Here is a 27,863-nt window from a genome sequence, read left to right as displayed (position 1 = left end):
TCAGCATTTTTCCGAGCTTCTTCGGCATTTTTGTTAGCAGCCTCTAACTCTTTTTTAGCTTCTTCCAAGGTATCCGTCGTGGTTCTCTTAACTAACATAACTTCATTAGCAAGATCTAACCGTGAAGGTTTTACTCCAAAATATTGGGTGATACTTCTACCGCGTCCATAACAACGCAAATATCCATGACTGTCTTTTCCAAGAACTTCTGCAATAATTTCATCATCTGTCTTTTGATTAAGTCCTTCATCTCTTTCTTTCTTTAGCCTTTTTACTTCATCCTGCAATGATGAAAAAAATTTAGCTAGTGAATTTATTTTTTGTAAACATTATAAAATAACGCGATACTAAGTTTCCTTACTATTGCATGCATGTTACAAGCGAAATTAGTAGAATTGACAGGTTTATCTGATGTCCTTTGACGAGTTTCCAACAACATATCTACTCTTGAACATTTTCCTCCATTTTTCTTCTTCTACAATTACAACACAATAATATCAGTAATTGTATAAGGATAAATATCTATCTATAAATATAATTAAAAAGCATGATGACCAAGTCCACGTGACAACATATCTAATGCATACTATACTCAAAGGAGGCTTCACCTTATTTCTTGCGTATCCATTAAAAAAATCGACACCATTATTTCAACAGTTAAACTACATTTTCTTATTCTCCTCCATTTCAAAACCTTTCGGTATCTATTCTATTTCCCCTCAATTGATGGCATCGGTTATAGTTGTCATTCAATTGAGAGAAAACAGAAAGTCACCTCCCTTATAAATTTGCCCTATTAAGTGAAGTATAAAATTAGTGTTACCAGACCTTGGAGGATGAATAACACACAAAGCTGAAAAAATTTGGTCATGAATTCAATGTCAGTGTGATGATTATGCTAACAATTTCTTTCAGTTGGTTCTCACTTGCAGAGTGTCGACTTTGTCGACGATGGCGGAGCGCTTGCGAGCGGAACTTTTAAGGCTTTAAGCTGATGAAGCATCACATGACAAACCATATGGCAGCTTAAAAGAATACATCCATCTATTTATAACATGCTATATATTGATCAGTATTAATGTCAAGGTATAATTTTGCGAGTTTTTTGCGGTAATTCGGTAAACTTAGTTCACAACTCTTAACTCGAGTCTTAGTATAGTTTGAATAACCAAATCAAATACGCCCTCCTACTTTGCACTAATATATTTGGATAAAAAAAGGAAACCAGCACAAATCCCGTGAATTTTCACAGGTTTTAAAACTAGTTGTATATAAAATGTAAAAACACTTACAATATCCTCTTTAACCCGTGCGTGACTTTTAGAACCAGTTTAATGAGGCATTTTTCGAAAAGACCTATTTCGTTTAGCTTTTTCACTCTTTTCTGTTTAGAGACATTAATTAATGTAGTTCTTGTAAAGACAATCAATAAGAAATATGTAAAATGAGATAATTATCAATTTAAAAGCACCAAAATATGTTGTATTACCTGAAATTTTGGTGTGCGCCAAAGTTCAACCAAATATTTCCAATCCGCGTTAAGCATTTCTTTAGGCTTATTTTTCAACTGATCATCCTTTGTAGTGAAGTTTGGCTCAATAATATATTTGCGCCTCAATTTATGCCTACTATCTCTAAACAACTCCCTAGCATGTTTCATTATCCCTTCTTTTCTTAAATATGGGTTGTCAAAATCACATTTCTCCTAAATGTACAAAAACACACAGTACGAAAAAAAAAATTAATAACTTATATATATGTGTATATATATATATACAAATCATATTACCATAATGCATCTCCACAGGTGATCCAGTGTCTCAGATGTGTAGTCTTCCCACTCAGAGACTTGTACTGGACAAACACTCCGATTCCTAACTTGTTCCCCAATAAAATATGAAAATGTTCTGCTATAATCACCAACGGCAATACCATCTTCATTAAACTCTATAAAAACCTTTTCCCAGGAGCTAATTGATAAGCTTTTTACAATAAACGGGGCCTCTTGTTTTCTTCACCTTACCTAAACAACATGATTATTTTTGTTTTAAAGTTTTGTATGATATGATAATATACAAGGCAATATTAGCATGTCAGTAAGAAGTATAAATATCATAAGATTTTTTAATTCAATATACCATTTGCGTATAAATATCATATTAGCATGTCTTTGTCTCCATATTAGCAAGAAGTATAAATATCATATTAGCATGTCAGCAAGAAGAAAAATTACTTAAAAAAATTGAAAATACCTTGATAAATTAACTCGTTATCAACAATAATCATTTCTTTGTCTTCATTTGCGTAACATTCAGATTTATTACCAAGACCATCATCTCCAATTGACCCCTTTCCAGCAAGATTTTGTAAAGTATTTTCAATCTCTGATGAAATCAAATGAGAAGATTTAAAAAAAAAAATAAACAACTAATCCATTTGCGTAACGTTCAGATTCATTACCAAAACAATCATCTCCACTTGGCCTCTTTCCAGCAAGATTTTGTAAAGTATTTTCGATCTCTGTTGAAATCAAATGATAAGATTATAAAAAAAATAAGCAACTAATCCATTTGCGTAACGTTCAGATTCATTACCAAAACCATCATCTCCACTTGGCCTCTTTCCAGCAAGATTTTGTAAAGTATTTTCGATCTCCGTTGAAATCAAATGATAAGATTATAAAAAAAATAATAAGCAACAAAGTATTAGTTTTTAGTCCACAAAATAATCTTACAGCATAAAAGCATCAAATTTAAAACCTGTAGATATCAATTTTCAGCTCCAGAAATCGTGTGAGCGCATAAAAACTACACTACAATTTTCAGTCAAAAGAATCTTCTTATTCAAGGAAATGCATTCAATTCACAACTTGTAAAAATCACTTTTCAACCCAGAAAAATCGTGTATGTATTTCTAGCATAATATCACGGTACAAATACTTTTTGGTTAAAAATTCTACCTTCCACCTGGATCAGCTCTTCATCACCATTGTAAATGTGGCCATTATTCTCTACAGTTTAAAGATAGATTTGCATTAATACTAAAAATTATTTTAAAAAGCTAAATTTAATGCTTGACATAGTCTATAATTATTATCATATTAAAAATTTGTAAGTACCTCTTTCCATCGCCATAAAATGCTCAAATTCCTCATTGTTGATATCTATATTATGTAGAAAGAAAATATAAATATATGAATAACTGCAAATATATGTGGTACAAATGACAGTAGTGTATGATAACGTATTATATACCATCATTGTTATCAATGTCTTCACTGTCTTCACTAATACTAATTTGTTGTTGACTGCAAATGACTGTATCAAACAAAATAGAGTCACTCAAATGAAAAATATGTCAAAGGAGATGTTAACATATATCAAATCATTCTCTCGTGTTGAAGAGATGGACTCCTCAAATCTCAAAGGAGTTGGATAGTGTTTCTCGGGTGCCAGCTTGGGTTACCTTTCCTGAATTGGATCCAATTTTCTGGTCAGAGAAAGCTTTGAGTAAAATTGCTAGTAAGATTGGAACTCCATTATATGCTAACCCAGTTACAACACATAAGGAGAGATTATCTTTTGCTCAGATTATGGTGAAAGTGGATGTATCTCAGAAGTTACCTGATGATGTTCTATTGTATACTCCTTTTGGGGAAGTTCTGCAAAGGGTAGTGTATGAGTGGTTACCATATTATTGTTCTCATTGTAAGAAGTTGGGACATGAAGTGGATAAGTGCAGATTATTAAAATCTAAGCCTGCTCAGGCACAAGTAAAGGAGGCAGTTAAGGAGAACGCCAGAGTGACAGTTGATCTTGTACCAGAGGTTGCTAAGGAGGCAGTTAAGGAGAAAGCCAGAGAGGTTGTACCCAATGAGGAGCTTGAATTACTCAGTGCAAATAATGAAGTGGCCCAGGTTTCTAATTCAGATAGCTCTCTGATTAGCACACAGATGACCAAAAGAGTGGTTCCCATTTTGAGTGTAGTGGTAGGGGATAGAGTGCAACTCCATTTTGAGGAACAGGATGTTAGTGAGCAGGCTGATCCACCTTCTTTACCTTCTCCATGAAGTTAGGGACTTGGAATATTAGAGGTATGAATAAAGTTGTTAAGCAATGTGAAGCTCCTGGTTGTCCCTTGATTCAGGTCTCTTTTGTCTATGGTCTTAATTCTTTGGATGGCAGGCGAGGGTTGTGGTCTTTTATGCAGCAATGTAAACCTACTTGTCCTTGGGTTTGCCTGGGAGATTTCAACTGTGTCAGGAGCTTGGAGGAAAGAATCAGTAATAATCCACCTAATCTTCGGGCTATAGAGGAGTTTAATGATTCTGTTTCTTTGTCTGGGTTAGAGGAGCTCACTACACATGGTTGCCTCAACACTTGGACGAATAAGCAGGATGAGGTGGATAGGAAGTGGATGAAGTTGGATAGATTGTTGGTCAATTCTGTTTGGCAAGTAGCTTCCCCCCCCCCCCCCCCTCTTTTGTTGATGCCCAGGTGGCTGGGATATCAGATCATTCTCCATTGGCTGTGACCCTGCCTACTACTGAGACTCAAAGGCCTAAGCAGGTCAGATACTTAAACTGTTGGGGTCAGGATACTAATTTTGCAGACATGGTTAGGGAGATATGGAGGGAAGATATTAGGGGATGTAACATGTACAAATTGGGATATAATCAGAAAAAAACAAAAACCTAGAGAGAGAAAGAGAATGAACGACTAGTGCCGCCATTGTTCGTGCGTATGGCTAGGAAAACTAGCCAACAACGTCAGCGTGACATGAACCTGAGAGGAAGGAGTATCATTGCAAAGAAGAAGGACGATGAAGAAGTAGTAGAAGAAATTGAAAACATGGAACAGAGTAACCCTAACGCTGCTTTAGAAGGACCAGATGTTGATGAGATAGGCAAATCCAAAAAGATACATGACATAGTAGGAATACCAGAATTGGTTGTGGAGACGGAAGAGGAGGGAGAAACTGGTGAGGAGATAGAGGAAAGTGATGAGGAGGAAGAATATGTGAAAGACAGTTTGGAACAGGGGATAGTAAACCTAGAAAACCCTGAACAAAATGGAGAAACAGAGAGGCGAGGAGATTGAAAAAATCGAAGATGATAAGAAGGATGAGCAAGAGGAGATGTTACGAGATCCAAATAGAGGACGTTGAAGAAGAGGTAAGTCACTGGAAGCAAGCGTAGAGTGTGTTTTATCCTAGGTGCTAACCCGCACGTGGGAGATTGTGGAAGGTTTCATAAGGAGAATTTGGACAAAGTTTAACATCGACAAAATATCATTCATGCCAAATGGGATATTCCTAGTTCGTTTCAAAACCTTGGAGATGAAAGATAGAGTTCTAAGTTCAGGGCATTACCTCTTTGATAATAAACCCATGATTGTCAAGCCATGGGAGAAGGACATGGAGATGAGTAAGGAAAATGTGAAAAGCGTACTGCGCATGGATTAAAATTCATAAACCGCCTATCAAATTTTGGGGCAAAGGTCTTCCTAAGATTACTAATATGGTAGGCAAGTATGTGAAATGTGATGTGGCCACAGAGGAAAGAACAAGGTTAGGGTATGCTAGGGTTATGGTGGAGTTGCAGGTGGACCAACCATTGCCAAAGAATGTATCGTTTAAAGATGAGAATGGAGATGTGGTTAAGGTGGATATTGAGTATGAATGGAAACCTGTAACTTGTATGAAATGCAAGGGTATGGGCCATGAAATGGAGAATTGTAGGAAGGGGGAACCAAAGAAATCAAACCAGCAACTCATTAGGAAGGAATGGAGGCCGGTCTGAGAAGGTGAATGCCCTGCTAGGGCTCCCGAGCAGCCAGATTCAGGACACTACTCATGTGGAGGGGGAGATCTGTTGTGGGGTTTCATACTCCTAGAAAGAGGTTTGTGAAGATGCAGTAAGTAATGAGAGACCAAAGGAGGTACGAAGAATGAGAGTTTTGGAGCTTACTCTTATAAGGAGGTTCCGCCTCCCCTCCTAAGAAGATCGATTCGAAATGGGTAATGCTTCAAATACTATTTTATCGAATGGATAGGATAGGATTCTGGAACATAAGAGGAATGAATAGAGTAGGCAAACAAAGAGATATAAATAATTTTTTGCAAGCTAATAATATAGGTTTATTTGGTTTACTTGAAACAAAAATAAAGAATAAAGCCTTTCAAAAGGCTGCGAATAGTTTTTCTAATTGGTGCATCACTACAAATTCGGGATATCATTCTGGAGGACGCATTTGGATCATTTGGAAGCCAAGTTGCTTTAGGGTGAATGTGATAGAATACAATGCTCAATTTGTTCATATGAAAGTTGATTCTTTGGTGGATCGGAGGAGTTTTTGGTTAACTATGGTGTATGCCTTCAATGGACAACATGAGAGAGAGCCTCTGTGGGATAGCTTGAGGAAGATTTCGAACCTGGTTAATGGACCATGGGCAATTCGAGAAGACTTCAACCGTGTTCGAATGCATCGAGAGAGAGTAGGGGTAATACTCCATTTGGTGAAATGGAACCTTTTAGAAGATGTAATGCACATTGTGGGGTGGTGGATGTTGTCAGAGGAGCCTTGTTTACCGGAACAATAAAATGAAGCCGAGGAGCGTATATATATAGCGAGAATTGATAGGTTCTTGGTCAATCAAGTCCGGTGTGACTCCTTTCCGATATATATGCTCATTTTTTGCCCGAGGGTTTGATGGATCACACACCTTGCTTATTAAAGAGCACTAGTCACGGTCGGGGTAAAAGAAATTTCAAATATTACAACATGTGGGGTGGTTCAGAGAAGTTCATTCCTTTGGTGAGGGAGAATGGGATGTCGGCTTCACGGGTACACCCATGTTTAGACCGGCAAAGAATTTGAAAGGTATGAAAGTTGTCCTTAAGGAGCTGAATAAAGAGTGTTTGATGATATTGAAAATGCATTTGCTATTCTACGAGAAAAAGGTGGAGGGGTTGCGGGAAGGGATTAACGGGGATCCTACTAATGTGCAAAAGATCCTTTGAAGAATATGAAGCCTCTATTCAATTGCGGGCAGGAGCTAGCTAAGGCCAGTGGAAAGCTTCCTTGTTCGTAAATCTAACCATAATTGGATAAAGGATGGGGATGTAAATACCTCATACTTTCATGGTCTCTTGAAAAGGAGAAGGAATATGAACAAGGTTGCTATGATTGAGGACATGACAAGCAAGGTGTGTGAGACTCGGGAGCAAATTCGGAAGGCATTTATTGACTACTATCAACTTCTACTTGGATCAAGTAAAGAGACTAAGAAGATACATAGAAGAATCATTGCTCAAGGACTGTGTGTACTGCGACCACCTTTGGCATATGCTAAGGAAACCGTGATCGGGGAGGAGATTAAAGAAGCTCTCTTTAGTATTCCGATATTAAATCACCAGGGCGGATGGTTACACGAGTAAGTTTTTCAAAGATGCTTGGGGGGAGATAGGAGGGGATGTTATAAGAGCGAGTCAAGATTTTTTCCAAAGCGTGCAACTACTCAAGCAGTTTAACTCCACGAATGTTACACTAATTCCTAAGTGTGACAGGCCAAAAAGTGTGCTCCAATTCGGACAATTACTGTTGTAATGTTGTTTACAAAGTCATCTCAAAGTGATGTTGTTTACAAAGTCATCTCAAAGTCGCTTTGTTCCGGACTAGTGAAGTGTTACCTCACATTCAGGACGAACCAGGGAGCTTTTATTCAAAGAAAGAAGCATCCAAGAGAACATCTTAATCTGTCAAGATTTGATCAGGCTATATGAAAGGACTCATGCTTCACCAAGATGTATGTTTAAAATAGATTTGCAGTAAAGCATATGATCTTGTAGAGTGGTGCTTTGTTGAGAATCTTTTAGAGGAGCTCCAATTCCCATCTGATTTTAAAGCAATGATTCTTCAATGCATTACTACAACTACCTTCTCCCTCTCTTTAAATGGAGAAATGTTTGGCTACTTCCAGGGGAAGAGGGGCTTAAGACAGGGGGATCCTCTCTCCCCCTTGATTTTCACATTGTGTATGGAGTACCTGACTCGTTCCTTGCAATATGCTTCCTCAAAGCCCCGATTTTCACTACCATCCTATGTGCAAGAAACAAAGACTCACTAGTCTTATGTTTGCTGATGATGTCATGCTCTTGATGAAGGGGGATGCCACTTCTATGATGTTGTTGTTACAATCATTTTCTACATTTTCTAATGCTTCCGGACCGCAAGTTAGTGCCTCAAAATCTAATGCCTACTTCGGGTATGAGCAACTTAAATCGAGATATTGCAGATATCGGGTTTGATGAAGGGAGCATCCCTTTTAAATATCTTGGTATGCCAATCCAGACTACAAGACTCAGGAAGCAAGATTGTGAGTGTCTTGTGGATAAAATATGTGCAAGGATACATGGGTATGGGGCAAGAAAGTTCTCTTTACGCAGTAGGTTAGTCATAGTAAAGAGTGTGCTTAATTCTTTACACTCTTATCGGGCATCTATGTTTGTTCTCACCAAAGGAATCATCAAAAGGATTGAAGCAGTTTGTAGGAATTTCCTCCGGGATAACTCGAGACTACGGGAGGGCTCCCCAGTGGGATGGGACACAATTTGCGGACCTAAGGAGGAAGGTGATTTGGGGATCAAAGACCGGGAATTTTGGAACAAGGCAATGGTAGGAAGACGGTGGGTGGGTTGCTACACAAAGAGACTCTATCTGGGTTAACGGGTGTAAAGTAACTATCTTAAGGGTCGGGAGTGGATGGAATACAAGCCTAGTTTGAACTCAAGTTGGGTATGGAGGAGAATATGCAAGGTTAAGGAAGAAATGAGGAATGGTTATGTCAATGGAGAGTGGAGTGTTCAACCAGGAGGGTACTCTCCTGCTGGTTGCTATGACCGGTTCGAGGTACAAGGCCAAGAATTCGGTGGGATAAGGCGGTTTGGAATGGATGGACAATCCCTAAACATCAATTTATGGGATGGATGGTTGCTCATAAGGCACCGAATACGGAGAGAGGCTAGTCGGGGTTGGGGTGATCATTGAGGAGAAATGCTACCTGTGTGGCATAGGCGATGAAACAATTGAGCACTTGTTCTCGTGAGTGCCCTTACGGTAGAAGAGTGGTGTTGGAGCTGAACAGAACACTTTGCTGGACATTCCCTATCGGGATTTGGTTGAGTGGTGCAAAGTAGTAGAACAGGCACGGGGCTTCGGAAGGGAGTACAAAATGCCATAGTGATGAGCTTGATGTACCAGGTATGGCAAGAGAGAAATAGAAGTAGGAATGAGATGATTTTGCTTAGGCACGAAAGGGTGGCGGGTGCTATATTGGAGAATATGAGATCAAGAGTTCGAACCCGGAAAGAACAAGTGATGAATCTTGCGAACGAGATTGGTCGACTAAAATGCGTCTTATAGAATGATATCTTTTGTATGATCACCATAATGTAATTATATTTTTCATATTAATATATTTCTCACATTTCACCAAAAAAAAAAAAAAAAAACATGTACAAATTGGTCAGTCACCTTAAGACTGCCAAGAGAGAATTTAAAAAGCTGCATCAGCAGGCTTATTTTAATGTGGCTGATAGAGTTAAAGCTGTTAAAAATGAGTTGGCTCAATATCAGCTTCAGATTCAAAGGGACCCTCTGAACTCTGTACTCCTTCATTTAGAGGAAACTTTATCTCAGAATTATTGGAATTTAAAAAATGCTGAATTGAGCATGGTCTATCAAAGAGCAAAAATTTTTGATGTAAAATGATGGATGCCAGTACTTCTTTTTTCTTTGCTAAGCTGGCTGCTAAAAGAAGTAGCTGTCATATCAGTAAGATTAGGAATATTGAAGGGACTGAATGTACTGGTTTTGAGGGGATTTCTGAGGCTTTTCTGGACTATTACAAAGGTTTGCTTGGGACTGCTCCTGAGATACAAGCTATTGATGAGCAAATCATTTTAGAGGGGAACTGCTTGAGTAAGGATAAATGGGGAATGTTGTTGGCTGATGTCACTGAAGATTTACTCAGTTTTTCATGGCATATATCCTAATCTCCAATGGGCAAAGTCTCTGCTGGATACTGTGATAATGCCTAGACATGCTCTAATTACTTGGTTGGCTGCTCAAAATGGTTTGCCTACAGTTGTTAGCGAGAGTTTCCTAGACGAGGTAGTCGATCTTATCATTCAGTAGTTTCTGTGGTTTTAGAGGGTTGCTTTGTAAGAAAATTTTTCTCTTTTATTAATGAGAAGCTGATTTTCTTCAAAACAAAAACATATATCAAATTTACCTTCTTTGACGACTTTCATAGCTGTAGAAACCGATCTTAGTTCATCATCCCTTATCACTTCCCTTTGTTGTCTGTTGTTCATTTTTAAAAGGTTGGCAAGCAATTGTGGTTGGATGTAGATACCTCTCTTACTTCCTTTCATTCCAGCTTGCTTTTTCTAGAAATAAATATAACAAATAAATTTATCGTGTTCAATATAATGGAATTTAACAATAGCAGTTAAGGTATTGATAAGCCATATACTTAAGAATACACATTAAAGTACTAATACCTTTCTTCCAGCATCAAGCTTTGTGTTTTTTTCAGACTCTTTTCCTAAAAGTTGATCATCCTCATCAACATTAAGTTCATAATCTTCATCTTCATCTAATATTGTTCTTTGCTTACCTTTCCTCTTTTCTCCATAGTAGAATCAACTAAGCTTGACAACGAAGCGCCAATGTTTTTGATATTCAATGATTCTAATTTTCTTTTGTTGGCTTGGATATTCAAGAGCCTTTGTTGTTCATACATATTTGACACAACCGTAGGCATATCCGCTTGTGATCTTTTCCTAGCCTGTGACATTTTGCCGCTATCACAACAAAAAAATGTTAGATAATAAAAAAAACAGGAAACTTAAAAGAAACAAATGTTAAGTATTCCGGGTTAATCAAACAAAGTTTTTAACAGAAGCAAAGAGTACTTAAAATCCAATTAACATGAAAATATATCAATACGGTATCAAAATACTTATAAAAAGGACTATTATGCTATATCTGTATCTTCGCCACTCTCTTCATCACCATTCGAATCACTATAATCATCTACATCGTTAAAGTTATCATCGACGTCATCATATCCTGTCTCAGTGCCATTAGCCACTTTAGGTTGATTTTGATCATTTGAATCAACTATTATGTCTCCTATGTCATCTCTAAGATCTGATATATTATGGATATCATCCTTCCCTATTGAAGCTGAAAACTCATCGAGTGTAGATTCTGGATGACTTTGTTGCAATGCATCTCCATCATCATGAACACATTCAGTTTCTGGAACATCGTAATGATGTCGTGCATGAGTCTTGATGACTATGATCCAGTTTGGATCAATCCCATCTTTAACATAAAAAACTTGTTCAGCTTGAGACATCAGCACAAAAGGCTCATTTGTGTGCAATCTCTTTTTAGCATTGACACTAACAAAGCCAAATTTGTCAACCTTTACACCTCTACCTTGATTATGAACATCCCACCAATCACAACAAAATAAATTAACACGTTTTCCATCCAAATAAGACAAATAATCTCTGTTAGAATCCCAAAGTAGTCACATCCAGACCCCTTTACCATAATGCCACTATTCTGGTTTCTCCTTTTTTTTTCAACGTCCTTTGTATGAAACCGGAAACCATTTGCTAAGAAACCACTGTAACATTGAACTCCCTTGAAAGGACCTGAAGACAATATTTGTAGATCCGTAAGCACTTGGTCACCCCCGTCATTGGATAGACTTGACACCTAATTAGAAAAATGTTTGTTAACTAATATGCTTATTATTGGAAAATATGATAATAAGACTAAGTAATTGAAATAACTATACCTTATCACGAAACCATTCAAATAAATCTCCATCAAACACACCTTCGTTGTATTCACTAGAAAAAAAAAAGCATCATTATCAAAAAAAACATACATATATAATATTTCAAGTGTTTCATTAATTAAAAATATTTTCAGACCTTATATACGATTCGGCTTCCTCGCAATTTTTAAGAATGTAATCTAGAGCCTGCATTAACTCTATATCCGTAAGATGTCGTGTTTTAGCTTTACCTAAAGGGATGCCTGATGGTTTGAATATCGCTAAACCCTTATAACCATCAATTTCGATATCCGCATTTCTTTCAGTTTGGTTATATTTTGTCTCAATTTCACACAGGTACTTTGAACAAAAAAGCATACATTCTTCAATAATATATCCTTCTGCAATGGAACCTTCTGGTCTATTCTTATTGCGAACGTAACACTTCAACCTGCGCAGAAGCCTAAAAAATAATATTTAGAGAGTTAGTTTATTTTAAAGTGACGAAAAAAAATGTATTTAATAGTTATCAAAAGTTTATACCTTTCTAGTGGGTACATCCAACGATATTGCACAGGTCCCGCTATCTTTGCTTCCACGGCTAGGTGAACACACAAGTGCACCATAATATCGAAAAAAGAAGGTAGAAATATTTTCTCCATCTCGCACAATGTAAGAATGATGTGTTCTTGCATGTGATCTAACACTTCTAATTTCAATGTCTTTGAACATAGCTCCTTGAAAAATATGCTTAATTTAGAAACTACCTCATATACCTTAGGCTGAGATACTCCACGGATCGCAAATGGCAGTAGTTGTTCCAAAATTACATGACAATCATGAGATTTGAGTCCCCATATCATACGCTTGTCTAAATTTATACATTTGGAAAAGTTAGACGAGTATCCATCAGGAACCTTTATGCCTTCCAAAAATTTACAAACCTTTTCTTTTTGATCCATGGACAATGTATAAGGAGCTGGTGGCATATGCCATTTCCCATTTACAAGTTTAGGAGCTAAATGTTTTCTAATTTTCACAAGTTTCAAATCATGTCTAGCTTTTATGCTATCTTTAGTTTTTCCTGGGATGTCCAACAAAGTGCCTAGAATATTGTCACAAACATTTTTCTCGATGTGCATAACATCAAGGTTGTGACGTATCAACAAGCTACTCCAATAGGGTAATTGAAAGAAAATACTTTTCTTTTTCCAATTATCATCTCTCTTTGTATGACTAATAGTTTCCCCATACTTCATACCATCAAACTCATGAACCTCTGAAAGAATCTCATGCCCTGATAACTGTGATGGAGATGCTCTTGTCTCTTCCTTTCCATTAAAAGTTTTACTATATCGCCATGTATGATCAATAGGCAAAAAACAACGATGGTCCATGAAGCAAATTTTTGAGCAATTAGGCAAACGCATAGAGTTAGTGTCACTCATACAATAAGGACATGCCTTATAACCTTTAGTAGACCATCCAGATAAGTTAGCATATGCAGGAAAATCATTAATAGTCCACATAATAGTGGCTCGCATGTTAAAATACTCGCCCGTAACAACGTCAAAAGTTGTATATCCAACTTCCCATAATTGTTGTAATTCCTCAATTAAAGGTGCTAAATATACATCAATATTATTTCCAGGTGCACTTTTTCCAGGAATTAGTAAAGATAAAATAGAATAAGGTTGTTTCATACACATCCATGGCGGTAGATTATACACAACTATCACTACTGGCCAGATGCTATAATCACTTCTTAATCCGCCAAATGGATTAAACCCATCACTTGCTAAGCCTAACCTTACATTTCGTGACTCTTCTGCAAATGATGGATACAACTTATCAAAATGTTTCCATGCTTCACTATCAGCGAGATGTCTAAGGACTCCATCATCCTTTCTCCTTTCAAAATGCCATCTCATGTCAGCGGACGTTTTAGAAGACATGAATAACCTTTGTAGCCTAGGAATTATTGGAAAATAACGTAACACCTTTGGAGAACTCCTATCACGCTTTTTCTCACATATTCTACATTTTTCAAGATTAACGTGTTCTTTCCAAAAGAGCATACAGTCATTTCACATGCCTCTATTTTTATATAATTGAAGCCTAAATCAGTAATCATTTTTCTTGCTTCATAATATGAGGACGGAACATCACTCCTTTCGCAACGTATTTTTAAACATTTTAAGAATACTAGAAAATGCCTTATTTGTCATCCCATCCATGCATTTTATTTGGAATAGTTTCAAAATAAAGGACAGTTTTGATAATTCTTCACAGCCTGGATACAAGGGAAGTTGTGCATCATTTATTAATTTATCTATAATCGCTTCATTGACATGCTTTTTATGAGGCTCTTCTTCATGACAATCATCATTTGTATATTCGCATTCCTTATCTAGTGCATCAACCAACATTATAGGATCATGAGACTCACGAATCATGGAGATTATATCATCATTATTTCCACCTAATTCAGTCCTAGGCCTTTTAAGAGAGGGTTTAGATTCATCATGATAAACCCAACGAATATATCCACGAACAATACCATTTACCATTAAATCTTCAAATATATCATCTCTTTTCTTATGCCGCTTGTTGTTGCATGTATAACAAGCACAAGGGACGGTGACCTCCTCATTCTCATCATTGGTATCATGATTTGAAGATGCATTAGAAAACGCGAAATCAAGAAACTCTTTGACTCCATTTATATACAACTCGTCTGTTCTATTATTGCATTGCATCCATTCAACCCTTTTTTCCAGTATATCCGTAGTATCCATATCTAAAGGAGTTAAATAAGTAAAATTAAGAAAGAAAAAACACTACTCCCTTTGTCCAAATCATTTGTTTACCTTCAATAAAATACTCCTTACAGAGGACACAGTGATTGGGATGGAGAGAATAGATGTACACAAGTACACAATTTATAAAAATAAAAGTAAGAGATAAATAATTTTACTAAGTTTATTAGAAGTCATAAATATGTACTAAACAATTTAGTGAGTAATTTTTTGAAAAAACCAACCAAGAAAAAAAAGTAAGAGTAAAGCCTACATCAAAAGTTTTTTGTCTACTGTTTTAGTCATTTTTGAACAACTGACACCGCTAAGTTTCAATGCGGATGCAATTTAACAATGTCAAAATTATAAAATATTATGTAGGTCGTAGCTCATAGTATGAAACTGAGAATCTTACTACTAAAAAAATGTACTGGAGCCAGAGGCGAACCCAGAATTTTAAATGTGGGGTAGCGAAAAGAGGGGAAGAAGGTTTGAACTTGGAACCTATTGTCTATAATAATCCGTTTTAACCACTAGATTAAGACATTTTTAATCAGGTAAGACATAATTTTGAGAATGTCTTAGGAGGTTCTCATATTGATTAATTAAACTATCCTCACCCTTACCCTCGTTCTACTTCATTTTTTACAACTTTTTCAATGTTGTAAGCCTGCAACTTTTAATTTTCATTATTTCTCTATTTTTTTTTCTATTTCTTCATTCATTAATTAAGCTAACAAACTACTTCTTAGTTCCCAAATTACCAATAAATCACGATCACCTATCATAAATTAAATCTAATTCATCACTTAGACGGTAGTGTTTGGGCTATGCATACTAGCCTTTCGTGGTAATACTAGTATAACTCAGATAATCATCAACTTTTTTTTCCCTAGTGTTCCATTATCATTGTCATGAACTTAAGAACACCAAATTTCATAAGAAAATATAATTAAATTGAAAAGTAAAACATATAACAAATTCACGCAATCCCCAATCCCCAACATCCAATTGACAATTCGAAAAACGCAATACAGAATTCGCAATCCCCACTTTTCATCTCACAATTGACAAAAATCAATTAATTCATAATTTAAAGGTAAATTTAATTGAATATACTAAATAAAAAACGACTTACTAATAATCCGCAGGATCTTCGTGTCTTCACCGAAGCCGTAATCCGATGAAGCCAAAATGCGTCAGAGAAGTTATAGGGTTTAACAGTCTTTTGTGTTGGGAGAGTTCTTTATGTTTGGCAAACATACGGAGTATATGAACGTGGCATATTGAGTTGTGTGTGTTTTTTTTTAATTGTTCTAATAATTTATGGGGAGACGTCTTGCAATAATTAGTTTTATACTGATTTTTTTTAAACTTAAAACGGCCAAGAACATTAGAAATCACCCGCTTGTTGCCTAGGAAATACAAAATTTTTTGTTTTCTTTACCGCCATGTTGTAGTAGACCTGGCAAAACCAACCCGACCAAAAAAGTCGACCCAAGATCCGATTGACCGAACCACATCACCCGAATGTGACTAAAACCCGAATTGACCCGACCCGACCCGAACATGACCCGAGCTTTCTTGACTCGAACTGGCCTGACCCGATCTGAAACCACCAAACCCGAAAATGACCCGACAAAATATAACTCTAATTGAACCGAAAAGACTTGAAATGACAATTTCTCTATTATTCATTTACCCGAAAATGACCCGACCCGCTTGACCCGGAACTGACCCGACAACAAACCCGAAACAGACCCGAAACCCGAAATGACCCGTCCCGACCCGAGTTAACCCGAAATCAATGAGAAACCCGAACTGAACCGACCCGAATTGACCCGACCTAAACCTGGCCCGTTGACCCGTTTTGCCAGGTCTATGTTGTAGTATGTGACCCGTCCTAAGCATAAGACGGATAGTGTCCGTCTTAAACAAGACTTACTGTTAACTTTAACATTCACACTTAAACAAATTTAAGAGGTTTAATTACCACTTTTACGCTTTAACGTCCCAAATTTTGTAAAAAAAAAAAAAAAAAAAAAAAGATATCTTGTTTAAAGTAAGAAAACTTAGGGTCCTAACTTACTCGTAAAGTTTTCATTTTAGAAACACAATGAGTTTTAAAATAAATAAAAATACTTAGGCACGATGTATTTTTGCTCGTGGTTATGAACAATAATTAGGCACAATGTACTTTTACTCGAGGCAAAAAATAATAATTAGCTAAAAACAATAATTAGCCACGGTCGTGGCTAAAAACAATTATTAGCCACGGACGTGGCTTACCTCGTATCTAATCACATTTATTAGCCACGGTCGTGACTTATTTTGTGGCTAATCATAATTATTAGTCACGGCCGTGACTTACTTCGTGGCTAATGACATTTATTAGCCACGGCTATAGCTTAATTCGTGGCTAAAATCAATTATTTGCCACGGTTTCATTTTTCCCGTGGCATAGTTTTTCATACCAATTAATTTTCAAAGAGAAAAACCACTTTTTCCGTGGCCAAGCAAATTTTTGCCACGAATTATGAATTCCCGTGGCATAATTCGTGGCGCAAGAGATGATTTGTTGTAGTGGTATATGAAAGAAGCTCATAGGTTACTATTTTATGATATCGACTTTCAATACCATTTTTAGACTTCAGATCTGAGGACGAAGGTATATCAGGTATTCAGGTGTATCAATTTATAATTTATCTAAGGAATACGAGTTGATAGTTCGATTCTCTTATTAGACGGGTTATATGATGACATTGTATAATTGTGATTTGCATGTATGTCTAAGAATTATATCTCGAAAGAGTTTGTGGATCAGGTGTATCAAACTGGGATTATTTGCTTAAAGAATGAGAGTTATTAATTTGGTTTTCTTATTAGACAGATTGTATGTATAATGACGTAGTATAACCGTTTGCAGAATTTCTCGAAAATGTGTGGATAATTAAACGTGTCGTAGTGGTAAAGAAGTTCAATAATTTATATGATTTTAGGTTGAGAATTAGTTGATAATGACATGATGTCTAGCTACATTGCACCTTGTCAGCAACACAAGATGTATATGAGGATCAAATTCATGTTTTTGGAGTGAAGAATTTCCTTACTCAACATCAATTACTAGCAAAAGTCCAAAAGTCTAGTACATATGATTATATGATAAAGGAGAGATCATGGAAATAAAAGTTGATGAACATACATTTAGTGGTGGATGAATGTATATCATCATTTGTATGTGTTGACATTTACAAATTTATTGTTTTTATGTATTTTAACATTTTTTCTGTACTAGAAAATAATTTAAAATAATGAAGTCAAACATGACTAATCCCAATTATTGAATTAATTGAGCTAATCTTATGAATATGATTAAATGCATTTTGCAAAGTCAAATGCATGTAGAAGATCCCTCTTTGCCTCATAGTCATGTGAGCGTTCGATACTCTGTCAATAAATCATCTCAATTAAGTTTAAGTTTATGGTTTGAGTTTTAAGATCGGTTTTATACTCGAATACATCCCCTTATATGAGTGTTTTTTCAACTTAAAATGTGAATGCAACTACAGGTCTCTCCATATTTGTGAGGACTGTGACCTTTTGATCACACTGCCTCTTATATCATGTTAATAAACATATCAATCAGTTTTAAGATCGATTTTATACTCTAACATATTCTTTCTCTCGCAATCATATATTCATAATCTTTATTTAAAATTTCTTGAAAAAAAAAATAGAATAACATAATTGACTAGAACAAAAAGAATACATAAACTATTTAGATACAACTGAACTCCATAAACGGTTTTCCTATTAACTGTATATCAATTTGATTTTAATTTAGGTTAGAATTACTTCAATCACCTATATAAGTTGCTGAAATTTCAATTTGTATTAAGAAAAAGCACTTAGAATTTGAGCATGAGACCTCGGAGTCCTTGAGTTGGTCAATATGGTGTGAGAAAATTATTTCACCAAAAACTTTAACTGATAATTGAGGTTCAATCATTAATCTTACATGAAACTTATATATAATCAAATTGATCTTGCCTTAATACCTAGTGGAGGAGTTAGGATTTATTGTTAGGGGGCGAAAAATCTTAGCGCGGATAAACAAGTAATGACACAACGTAAATCTGAAAAAAAATTCATAAATTTTAACTAAAACTTCCGACTTTTTCCTTGGCCTGCAGAGACGGACGTCCCTGCTAACCCCTTCTAAATCCGCCATGGTTAATACCATGTTAATTTTATTGTAGGTTTGTTAGATTCTTGTGCTTGTACTCTTGTAGGCTACCAATGTAGACCAGTCTTCGCGTTGATGGTCATAAGGCTGTGAAAAACTAAGGTTAATATTTTCTTAAGGTTAAGGATGAGGTAAAAGCGACAAAAAGCATGTGATTTACACAAGAATTTATACCATGTGACTTATACATTAATTTATTACTGTTAATTTGTTGGTTTAAAGATATAAAAGTTCTTTTTTAATTAATTTTGACTTTAAAAACATAATATAGGATTAAGCAATGAAATATAATTTTATTTGTCTTTTTAGACTCGTGTGTAAAACGATCTTACACGAATTTACTGTAAAATGATTTTTTTGTTATAGATACTTTTACCTACTTATGTATTATTATGATTGAATTTGTTTTACACTATTTTTGCACAAATACTATCCTACAACCAGTTGTATAGTAGCATTTTACAACCGCCTCAAATTTGTCGAGTTCTTACACAAAGTTGTTGAGCTATTTTACAAGTTACTGAGCTATTTTACAAAATTATTGAGTTTAATAATTATTCTGTTAAGCTCAATAACTTTGTATCATAGCTCGATAATTTTGTTAGTAGAGCTCGATAACTTTATAACAAAGCTCAACTACATTAAATAAGTTGTATATACAACCAGTTGTATAATACATTAACTGCTATTTTTGTATATGTTTTACTTTTATCCAAGACTTAATTTTAACTCATTTCAGTTCAGTTCAGTTCAATTTCATTCAGTTCAGTTCTTTTCTTCACAAATTAACTCTTACTTCAGTTGAGTTCAGTTCAGCTCCAATAAATTCAGTTCAGTTCAATGCAGCTCCATTAAATTTAATTCAGACAATTTCAGTATAAAAGAAGATGGCCTACTCTTCACCGATGCATCTAAGTTGACCGTTTACAAACTTTTGGGTTACCAAACTTATTATTGACTCTCTCATGGCCCAAGAGCAACTTTTCTGGCTACATATCTCTAGCAGCCCAAAAACTAGGAAGATGGCCTCCAAAGTCCAGTCCTCATTATGCAATAGAGTCCACTTGATTTTGGCCTATTGGTCCTCAACAAAAATCTCTGAGAAATCCGAGTACTACTATATGAGTCATACTTCCTCTGTTCCATTTGATTCTTTACGTTTATTTTTTGGGCATTATTCATAAGTTATGAGTATAACATAAAATATTGTCTTCTTAGATCTTATGTAAATTTTTATAATTTTTAGTGATACGTAACTAAAGATTTGAACAAAAGAAAACGAGCATTGAGATATGTTTATGAAGCAAACGTAAAGAATTCAATGAAACGGAGTAAGTACATGTTATAAATGTATATAGAAATGGTATATAAAATATTCTGTAGTAAACTATCTTCTCGTTTTATCAAGTTAAAAAAATATACATATCTTATCACAAATGATTTTTAGAGCCAACTCTCAATACCCATGAATCTTAAAATTCACCCAAAATTTAATTGATGAAATTTCCCAAGGACTAATAGATGACGAATTCATAAAAGATAAAAAAAGTGTCGATACTCGATACTATCTAAGGCAATAAGTACAATTCCAGTCTAAAATGAAGGTACTTACATGTAAATCTACTTTAATAACAGTTATCAGGAAAACCTTCTAGTCCGACGATAACTTTTCAAGGTAAAATTTAGTACTGAATATCATACATGACTACATGACTAACATGAGTAAAGGTTTATAAGTGAGCTATGAACCTCCAATGATCCCATATTACCTATGTGTCAATTCAATTCCCTCTTAGATTTAAATTGCTTTTATTCACGTACATGATCATAATTCTCACTAATCACCATGACCTAACGTTAAAGTTCATGTTTAATTTAAGGTTGTCAAGACCTCACCGGAGATGACCTTAAACACAATAGTACTAGGGAGTATAAGACATTTGGTTTATTTGGACATCGATGGGTGAATGTGTGGTAAGTAGTCACCTTTTTCTCATCTAGGTTCGTCATTCGTTTAGTACAAAAATTTCAAATAATAAAGTCACTATTGAATGTTTATGTAAGATTATTTTGGAAGTTTTATTATGTTTCTCTATCGCCTTTTCGATGTCTCCAGTAAAAAAGAAAAAGAAATTGAGTTTACATGACCTTTGAAATGAATCTAAACAACCATAAGAAAAAAAATGATTGGTCCATTACATTATTATTTCCTTTTTAGAAATGAACTAATCATATTCCGTATTAAAAAATTGCTGATTTTGTCCAATAGTATAACTCCACACTATACCTTAAAATTCTAATTTGCCTTTTATAAGAACCGAAAATTAAACTTAAAAACTTTTCAATTCACTTCCCAAATAATTTTCTTAATTAACACAACATTACCAAAATAATCAATCATATTTCCTTAAAAACAACTAATCATATATTCTTCATTTTTTTTTTCTTCTTACCAACTTGCTTCATTTACCAAGGTTGGCTGGTGTGAGTGGTAATGACTTTCATATCTTAAACAAGTGGTTATGGGTTCGATTTCTGACTCTTGCGAATGAAAAACCAAATTTGGGAAGGGTCAACCCACTAAATTACCTTCGGTATCGGTAGGAGATACTCCTGATCGACACCCAAAAAAAAAAAACAACTTGCTTAGTTTCCTAAGATCGAACTTTTCAATTTCTCATCAATCTCCCCTCTATAATCTCTCTATATACTCTCTTATAAATTTAGATAATCGAATAGTCCATTGTATGAACATTATATTCCCATCGAATACTCTACCCGAATGTTGGTCGATAATTCAATATATGTCCCGAGCTAATTAACGATACCGTAATCTCCGATTTCATTTCAACTCCCAAAAATTAATAAAACTCCTATACTTTCTTTTCAAAATAAAAAATCATTTGTCAAAATTCTTTTACTGTACTTTTTATTAAAAATAACCCTCTTAATTTTTAATTTTAATTAATACCCAAATCTCCTGATCGGCTGATCCCAGATCTCTCAACTATACACACACTCACTCATCACACTAACCATATTTTCATGCCATAAATTTCCATTCTTTTATATTTTCTTGGGTTTTTTTTCTGCAATTTACAGGTTTGCTTCATTAAATTCTCATACCCTGTAATTATTTTCTTGTAATTTTCTGAAATTTTGTTTCTTTTTTAGCATTACATTTTATAGGAAAGTATTTTAATGTAGATTTTGTTGTAATCCCACTTAGTTATACTCCTTCCGTATCGGTTATTTGTTTAACTTTTTTTATATTCTTTGTGAGTCGTATTTTAATGGAAGTTAAACAAATTATTGAACGGAGGATATATGTAATTATATGTTTTCCATAGTAATTATGACATTGTTTTAGTAATCATATGTTGGGTCACTTGAAATTTGCAGGAATAATTATGATTTGAAGTACTTTTTGAGTAATTGAAGGTGCTGATTAAAGAAAGTTCTTATCTTTAAGCTATAATTGAGCTTTAGATTGGATTTTAATCTTCTGTTATTATGAAATTAGGGTTTAAATTGATACCCAATTTGAAAAATTAGGTTTTGGTGGATTCAATTTTTTTGGGTTGAGATAGTTGTTAATATTCTTCAGAGAAAAGGGTAGTTTTAGGGAATTATTTTGGTGATTTAAGTTGGTGGGTTGATTGTGTATAGAGAGTAGTGATTGATTGATGAATTGGGTTAGCTTAAGGAGGATATAATTGGGTAGGATGGCTTCTACTCCGTCGAAAGATTATTCGACCAATTATAATTATCCAAGAGCATTATCTTCAATCATTATTTCAGTTGGGTTACTAGCTGTTTTCATAACATTGGCTTCTTATATTCTGTTGTCGCACCCGTTTGGGACTGTTGTTCGGAGTTATTTCAATGAGGCTGATCGGACGAGTGATTTAGATTCGTCCATTTCCTTTAAAGATGGGCATTTTATGGAAGGGCAAATTAGTGATAAGTCAGATTCCTCGGTGCCCTCTAGTAATGTTACATTGTCACGAAAACCGGATATTGTGAATCCTGTACAATCTCACAATCAAGAGGCTATCGATGATGGGTCAAATGTTGCTGTCTCCCAAAAACCGGATTCCTCAATGTCTTTTGGTAATGATAGCACATTGCCTGAGCAAGATGTTAAGAACCCTGTACAAACCGAGAATCAAGAGACTATTGATAATGGATCAAATGATGCACCTTCAGCTGGGTTGCCTGATTCTGCATTGTCGGAGCAAGACGTTAAGAACCCTGTACAAACTGAGAATCAAGAGACTATTGATAATGGATCAAATGATGCGCCTTCAGCTGGTTTGCCTGATTCTGAGTTTTCAGCCAGCAGTCCCGGGAACAAAGGTTCAGTTGATTCAGGTGTGCCTTATGTCCTTGTCGAGTTGACTGTCTGCTTGTCTATTTTGCATTTCGTCTCTTTATTATTTATTCCAATGCCGCATGTTTTCTGAATATGATCTCTCAAGTGTGTTCAGTGGTTGCTTAGCAACTTATCAGTTGAAACTCGAAAGATTTAATGAGAGGCTGAGAGCAGCATTTGTAATTGCTTAGCAACTTATTTAATTGATTTTTGGTGCAAGGTTGACAATACGGATCCCGGCTAGGATGAAGGGACTAAAGTACTAGACATACCCACGATCCCACGAATATTAAAACGCTCCTTGAAAAAAATTGTTGCACAGAAAAATTAATTTGTTCTCTTGATTAGACTGAGGATTCTGTGGCACTCCGTATTTATTCTGTAGAACTGTTATTAACCTTTTAATCTATATCTTTCGATTTTGATATATTCTTGACTTTGTTTAGTCCTTCCTTGACTTTTTCTTGGTTTGACATATCCTTGTGATTTGGACAAGGTCACATCACAAGGGTCTTAATTAGAGGTCTTGATTACAATCTATGGATTGAAAATGATTGGGACTTACGGTATCTTGTTTGACTGTGCCCTGGCATAGTAGCATACGTTGACTGTAGCGCTTGATATAAGACATCTTGTTTAAAATGCTCTTGGTTAGAAAATTTGTCTTGATTAACATGAGGTATGGCATCTTTTAACAATAATTGTTTACTCATTTTTAGACGATTCTGAAGAATGGAAAAAAATGATTCGTCTTATTAGACTTTCTGATTAGGGCACAATGAAATGGCTTAGTTGATTTTTAATCGGACTTTATAAAGTGGAGCTTGTTGGTTAATACAACTATAGTGTTGCTTGCAAATGTGTCAATAAGTTTCTTGAAAATGTTTCTGCTAACTTATTTTCAAGCTGCCACAATTTCGTGATGCCAATGTTGTTCGTAAAGGAACCGTATGAGGTAAAAAAAATTAGGGTCATAATAGTAGTGATTGTGCATTTAACATGATTTCTTGTTCGGAATCCTCCAGATTGTGATTTGTTCCAAGGAGAATGGTTTTACGATCCGGCTGGGCCAGTATACACAAACAACACTTGTCCTGTGATTACTCAAATGCAAAATTGCCAGGGAAATGGGAGGCCTGACAAGGAATATGAAAGCTGGAGATGGAAGCCATCGCAATGTGAACTACCAAGATTCAATGGCACCAAATTTTTGGAGTTAATGAGTGGGAAAACACTAGCTTTTGTTGGTGATTCAGTTGCACGAAACCAGATGGAATCGCTTTTGTGTTTGCTTTGGCAGGTAAATTTTGAACTTTAATACAGTATTGTTTATTTAACTTTATCTGAAAGGGTATTTGAATTTTTTCGTCTAAAGAAATTCTGTCATAGGGGCATATGATTTATTCCCTACTATTTACTACTTCATACCTTCCATTTTTCACTTTTTAGGAGTAGTTGATTTAAAATACCTTCTAAATACTTTGTCGGGTTAGTTTTTAGTTCGAAAGTTACATCTTTATCTTGAATTTTTTATTTATTAAAGATTTAAAGAACATTGCCACCCTCCAGCTTTGCACTATTCACTTAGAGCAAGTGAGCCACTTGCGTCTCGAGTATTGGAAATTCAAGCTATGTATTCCTACTTTGTAAATCTTGTAGAAATGTGAAAATGGAATGTAGGGATGGAGTAATTTGGTTACTGTGGGCTAATTTTCTGAGGAGAACCTTGTTTCATACTTTCATTGGCCTCGCTTTCTATTTTCAGCTGCGTCAATCTCTTAGCTAAATATGTTTTAAGAATTCAAGTCCACAATACACAAGATTTTGTCACAAGACTCACAAGAGAAATAGAGAATAAGACTTGTTACTGATTTCATCTGGTTTAGTCCTTAAAAAGGAGGAAAGGACGAGGCTTTCTCCTTCGGAGAGGAGGAAGAGCCCGAAGAGGAGTAAGCAGTGGCCATGGTGCCTTTTCCATAAGAAAAAAATTTGATTAATCATTCTCTTATCTAAATATTTGCTCGTAGACTAGAAAAATTAGGGTAATTGAGTGATGAGTGAGTATGTTGGAAAAAGTACATAATATGTTTTTTTTTTTGGTCTAAACCATCCGGTAATCCGAACCACATTGGGCCGACTAATCCGGATTTCGGGGCGTGTCCAAGGATTACGGTATTTAAACCCCTCCCAATTGCAGTTGTGGGGGATCGATCCGCAGACCTCCCTACCAAGCGCAGCCCCATGCTACCACTGCGCCAACCAACGATTGGTAAAAGTACATAATATGTGATGGGGTTGGATTGTGACTCACCCACCCATACTTCACGCGTTTAATCTATCTCACCTGTTTTTCACCATTTATTTTGCATTTTCATCTATGCGATCGTGGGAGTGGATATTTCACGTTTCACCATCACCGGTTTTTAATTCGTCTATTTTGGGTTTTCATCCATGTGAATGATGTGATCGTGTGGGTGGATACTGATTAGGCTAAAGTGAATGGACATCCCTATAATCTTGTCATCATTTTGCACTGCATTTTTACTTCTCTCATTTCGTCTCTATCTAGGTTGAAGCTCCCAAAAACCGAGGGAACCGTCATATGCAACGATGGTATTTCAGATCAAAATCTGTGATGATAGTTCGCATATGGTCTTCGTGGCTTGTCCATCAAACATCTGAAGCCTCCGGCTATGTACCGCAAGGGGTCGCCCAGCTCCACCTTGACGTTCCTGACGAAACTTTCATGCAATACATTCCGGACTTTGATGTGGTCGTCCTTTCCTCAGGTCACTGGTTTGCGAAGCAATCTGTCTACATGTTGAACAACGAGATAGTCGGAACACAGTTGTGGTCCCCGCCAAAGAAACAACCGCTGACAGTAAACAACGTTGAAGCCTTCGGAATCTCTGTGGAGACGAGCATGGCTGCCATGGCTACTCATTCGAACTATACTGGTCTAACCATTCTACGATCTTATTCACCCGATCATTATGAAGGTGGTGCGTGGAACACAGGCGGATCATGCACGGGGAAAGTAAAACCCATATTACCCGGTCAGCTAGTGGAAAACGGGTTTACTAATACAATGCACGAAAAACAGGTCTCAGGTTTCCAACGGGGAGCTAAGAAACAGACAAACAGGTCGAAATTGAAACTGATGGATATTACAGACGTCTTTTCATATCGCCATGACGGTCATCCAGGCCCATACAGAAGTCCCGATCCAAATAAAATAACGAAGCGAGGTCCAGATGGGAAGCCACCTCCACAAGATTGCCTTCATTGGTGCATGCCGGGTCCAGTTGATACTTGGAATGAACTTGTACTAGAAATCATCAGACGAGAGTTCGAGGGTAACCAAAATTCAGACGCGTAAGTGACAACGACGTGTTTCAGTGTTTATATAATCCTCTGATGCTTTCTGTTTTCTCCACACTCTAAATTATTTGTAAAGTAGCTATTGCTCATCATAGAGGAAGTTTCTGAAATCTTTGTCTAGGAAACTTTTATATTTGTGTTTTTTTCGGCTTAGATTATGAGATCGTATAGAGGAAATGTCGCTATTCTTTTAACTTTGTAGTATGATTGTTAGTTGAAAATTGAAGGTTTATAGATTTCCAATATATTTCAGAAATTTGTTTGTTTTTTTTTTTTTTTTTTTTTTTTTTTCCGTTTCGAGAGATGATAGTAGCCCTATTGTGAGATAAGTGTTTGTCTCAGGCCAAGACGGGAAGTTGGCGATTATATAGGTTCATACCGGAGCACCAACCGAACTGTGCGGGTTGGGATGGTCAGGCTTCTTGCTACTCATGGAGTATCACACTGTAAGACCGTTTTTACAACGATTTGTGTTCTCCGACTGCTGGAAGTGGCAATATCGAAAGTTGATAGGGAATTTTTTTTTTTTGTTTTCTTTTTTTTCCGGCAGCAATAATGAAAGTTTTCTTACTTACAGAGTACCTAGCCGACTCTCCAAGTCGGACTTTATTACATTATTTGCCGGAAGTGGCAATATCAAAAGTCGATAGGGAAATCAAATGTGTACAAATGTACAGAAATGTTTTAAAATGTTTTTTGGTTCAATGCATTTTTTTTCTTCTTCTACACTTCTGGCAATCATGGATAAAAGAAGTATGAAAAATTAGGTTGAATGTTCTTCCATAACAGAATATGGACTAAGGAAGCATAAAGCATTTGGTATGGGATGTAAAGAAAGTGAAAGGGTATTTCCTTTGTTGGTATTTATTTGAGCAATCCAATCATTCTCTTTACCCGTTTCTTATCCCGTTTATTGGATTTATAGTATTTGAATAGAATAATATTCAACAAAATGTTCTGAATCAACAGAATGAGAAAGTATTGATTTGTGAAAGGAAAAGGTTGAAATTTTTTTTTTTTAAAAAAACTTAGGGTCGTTTAGTTCGAAGTATTGGAATGGTATGGTATGGGTTGTGATATTATAGTGGTATGAAGTTAAAACCCCGTATCTCCTCATAAGTGTTTGGTTCAACACTGTAATGAATATAGAAGTAGACAAGTAGTAATAAGATGGAATCGAGTTAGAAACTTGAGTGGGCACATG

At 35.7% G+C, this 27,863-nt stretch overlaps 2 protein-coding genes across 6 annotated transcripts; one reads left to right on the top strand and one right to left on the bottom strand.

Annotated features, from left to right (window-relative positions):
• Positions 1-3: 3 nt before the first annotated feature.
• LOC141606599 (uncharacterized) lies at positions 4-15,968 on the bottom strand. Of its 5 annotated transcripts, XM_074425796.1 has the most exons (11): positions 15,796-15,968; positions 10,565-10,867; positions 10,294-10,450; positions 3,255-3,317; positions 3,119-3,163; positions 2,961-3,010; positions 2,595-2,655; positions 2,461-2,520; positions 2,253-2,384; positions 362-475; positions 4-281 (listed from the first exon to the last, which is right to left on the bottom strand). In XM_074425796.1, the coding sequence occupies exons 3-10, from the start codon at positions 10,433-10,435 to the stop codon at positions 405-407; spliced, it is 624 nt and encodes a 207-aa protein (XP_074281897.1). In that variant the 5' UTR covers positions 10,436-10,450; positions 10,565-10,867; positions 15,796-15,968; the 3' UTR covers positions 4-281; positions 362-404. The 5 variants fall into 5 exon arrangements, with proteins under 5 accessions (XP_074281897.1, XP_074281898.1, XP_074281899.1 ...); XM_074425797.1 differs by lacking the exon at positions 2,595-2,655 and having other exon boundaries at positions 2,960-3,010; XM_074425798.1 differs by lacking the exon at positions 2,461-2,520.
• A 5,711-nt stretch (positions 15,969-21,679) lies between these two features.
• Positions 21,680-26,915, top strand: LOC141606622 (protein YLS7-like). Its single transcript, XM_074425817.1, has 4 exons — positions 21,680-22,005; positions 22,306-23,277; positions 24,304-24,578; positions 25,848-26,915. Exons 2-4 carry the CDS (start codon positions 22,629-22,631, stop codon positions 26,655-26,657), a joined length of 1,734 nt encoding a protein of 577 aa, XP_074281918.1. The 5' UTR covers positions 21,680-22,005; positions 22,306-22,628; the 3' UTR covers positions 26,658-26,915.
• The last annotated feature ends 948 nt before the right edge of the window (positions 26,916-27,863 follow it).

This window comes from Silene latifolia, chromosome 10 (assembly GCF_048544455.1).
Source record: "Silene latifolia isolate original U9 population chromosome 10, ASM4854445v1, whole genome shotgun sequence".
NCBI classification, from domain to species: domain Eukaryota; kingdom Viridiplantae; phylum Streptophyta; class Magnoliopsida; order Caryophyllales; family Caryophyllaceae; genus Silene; species Silene latifolia.
The sequence above is the reverse complement of the archived record's forward strand: the minus strand, read 5'-3'. Positions and strand labels throughout refer to the sequence as shown.

Coding starts and splice junctions, on each gene's coding strand:
- LOC141606599 (XM_074425795.1), bottom strand. CDS start 12,554: ATGCAAGAACACATCATTCTTACATTGTGCGAGATGGAGAAAATATTT. Junction 12,323..12,402: donor TGGATGTACCCACTAGAAAG/GTATAAACTTTT, acceptor ATTATTTTTTAG/GCTTCTGCGCAGGTTGAAGT. Junction 11,933..12,016: donor GAAGCCGAATCGTATATAAG/GTCTGAAAATAT, acceptor TTTTTTTTCTAG/TGAATACAACGAAGGTGTGT.
- LOC141606622 (XM_074425817.1), top strand. CDS start 22,629: ATGGCTTCTACTCCGTCGAAAGATTATTCGACCAATTATAATTATCCA. Junction 23,278..24,303: donor CAAAGGTTCAGTTGATTCAG/GTGTGCCTTATG, acceptor GGAATCCTCCAG/ATTGTGATTTGTTCCAAGGA. Junction 24,579..25,847: donor TTTTGTGTTTGCTTTGGCAG/GTAAATTTTGAA, acceptor GTCTCTATCTAG/GTTGAAGCTCCCAAAAACCG.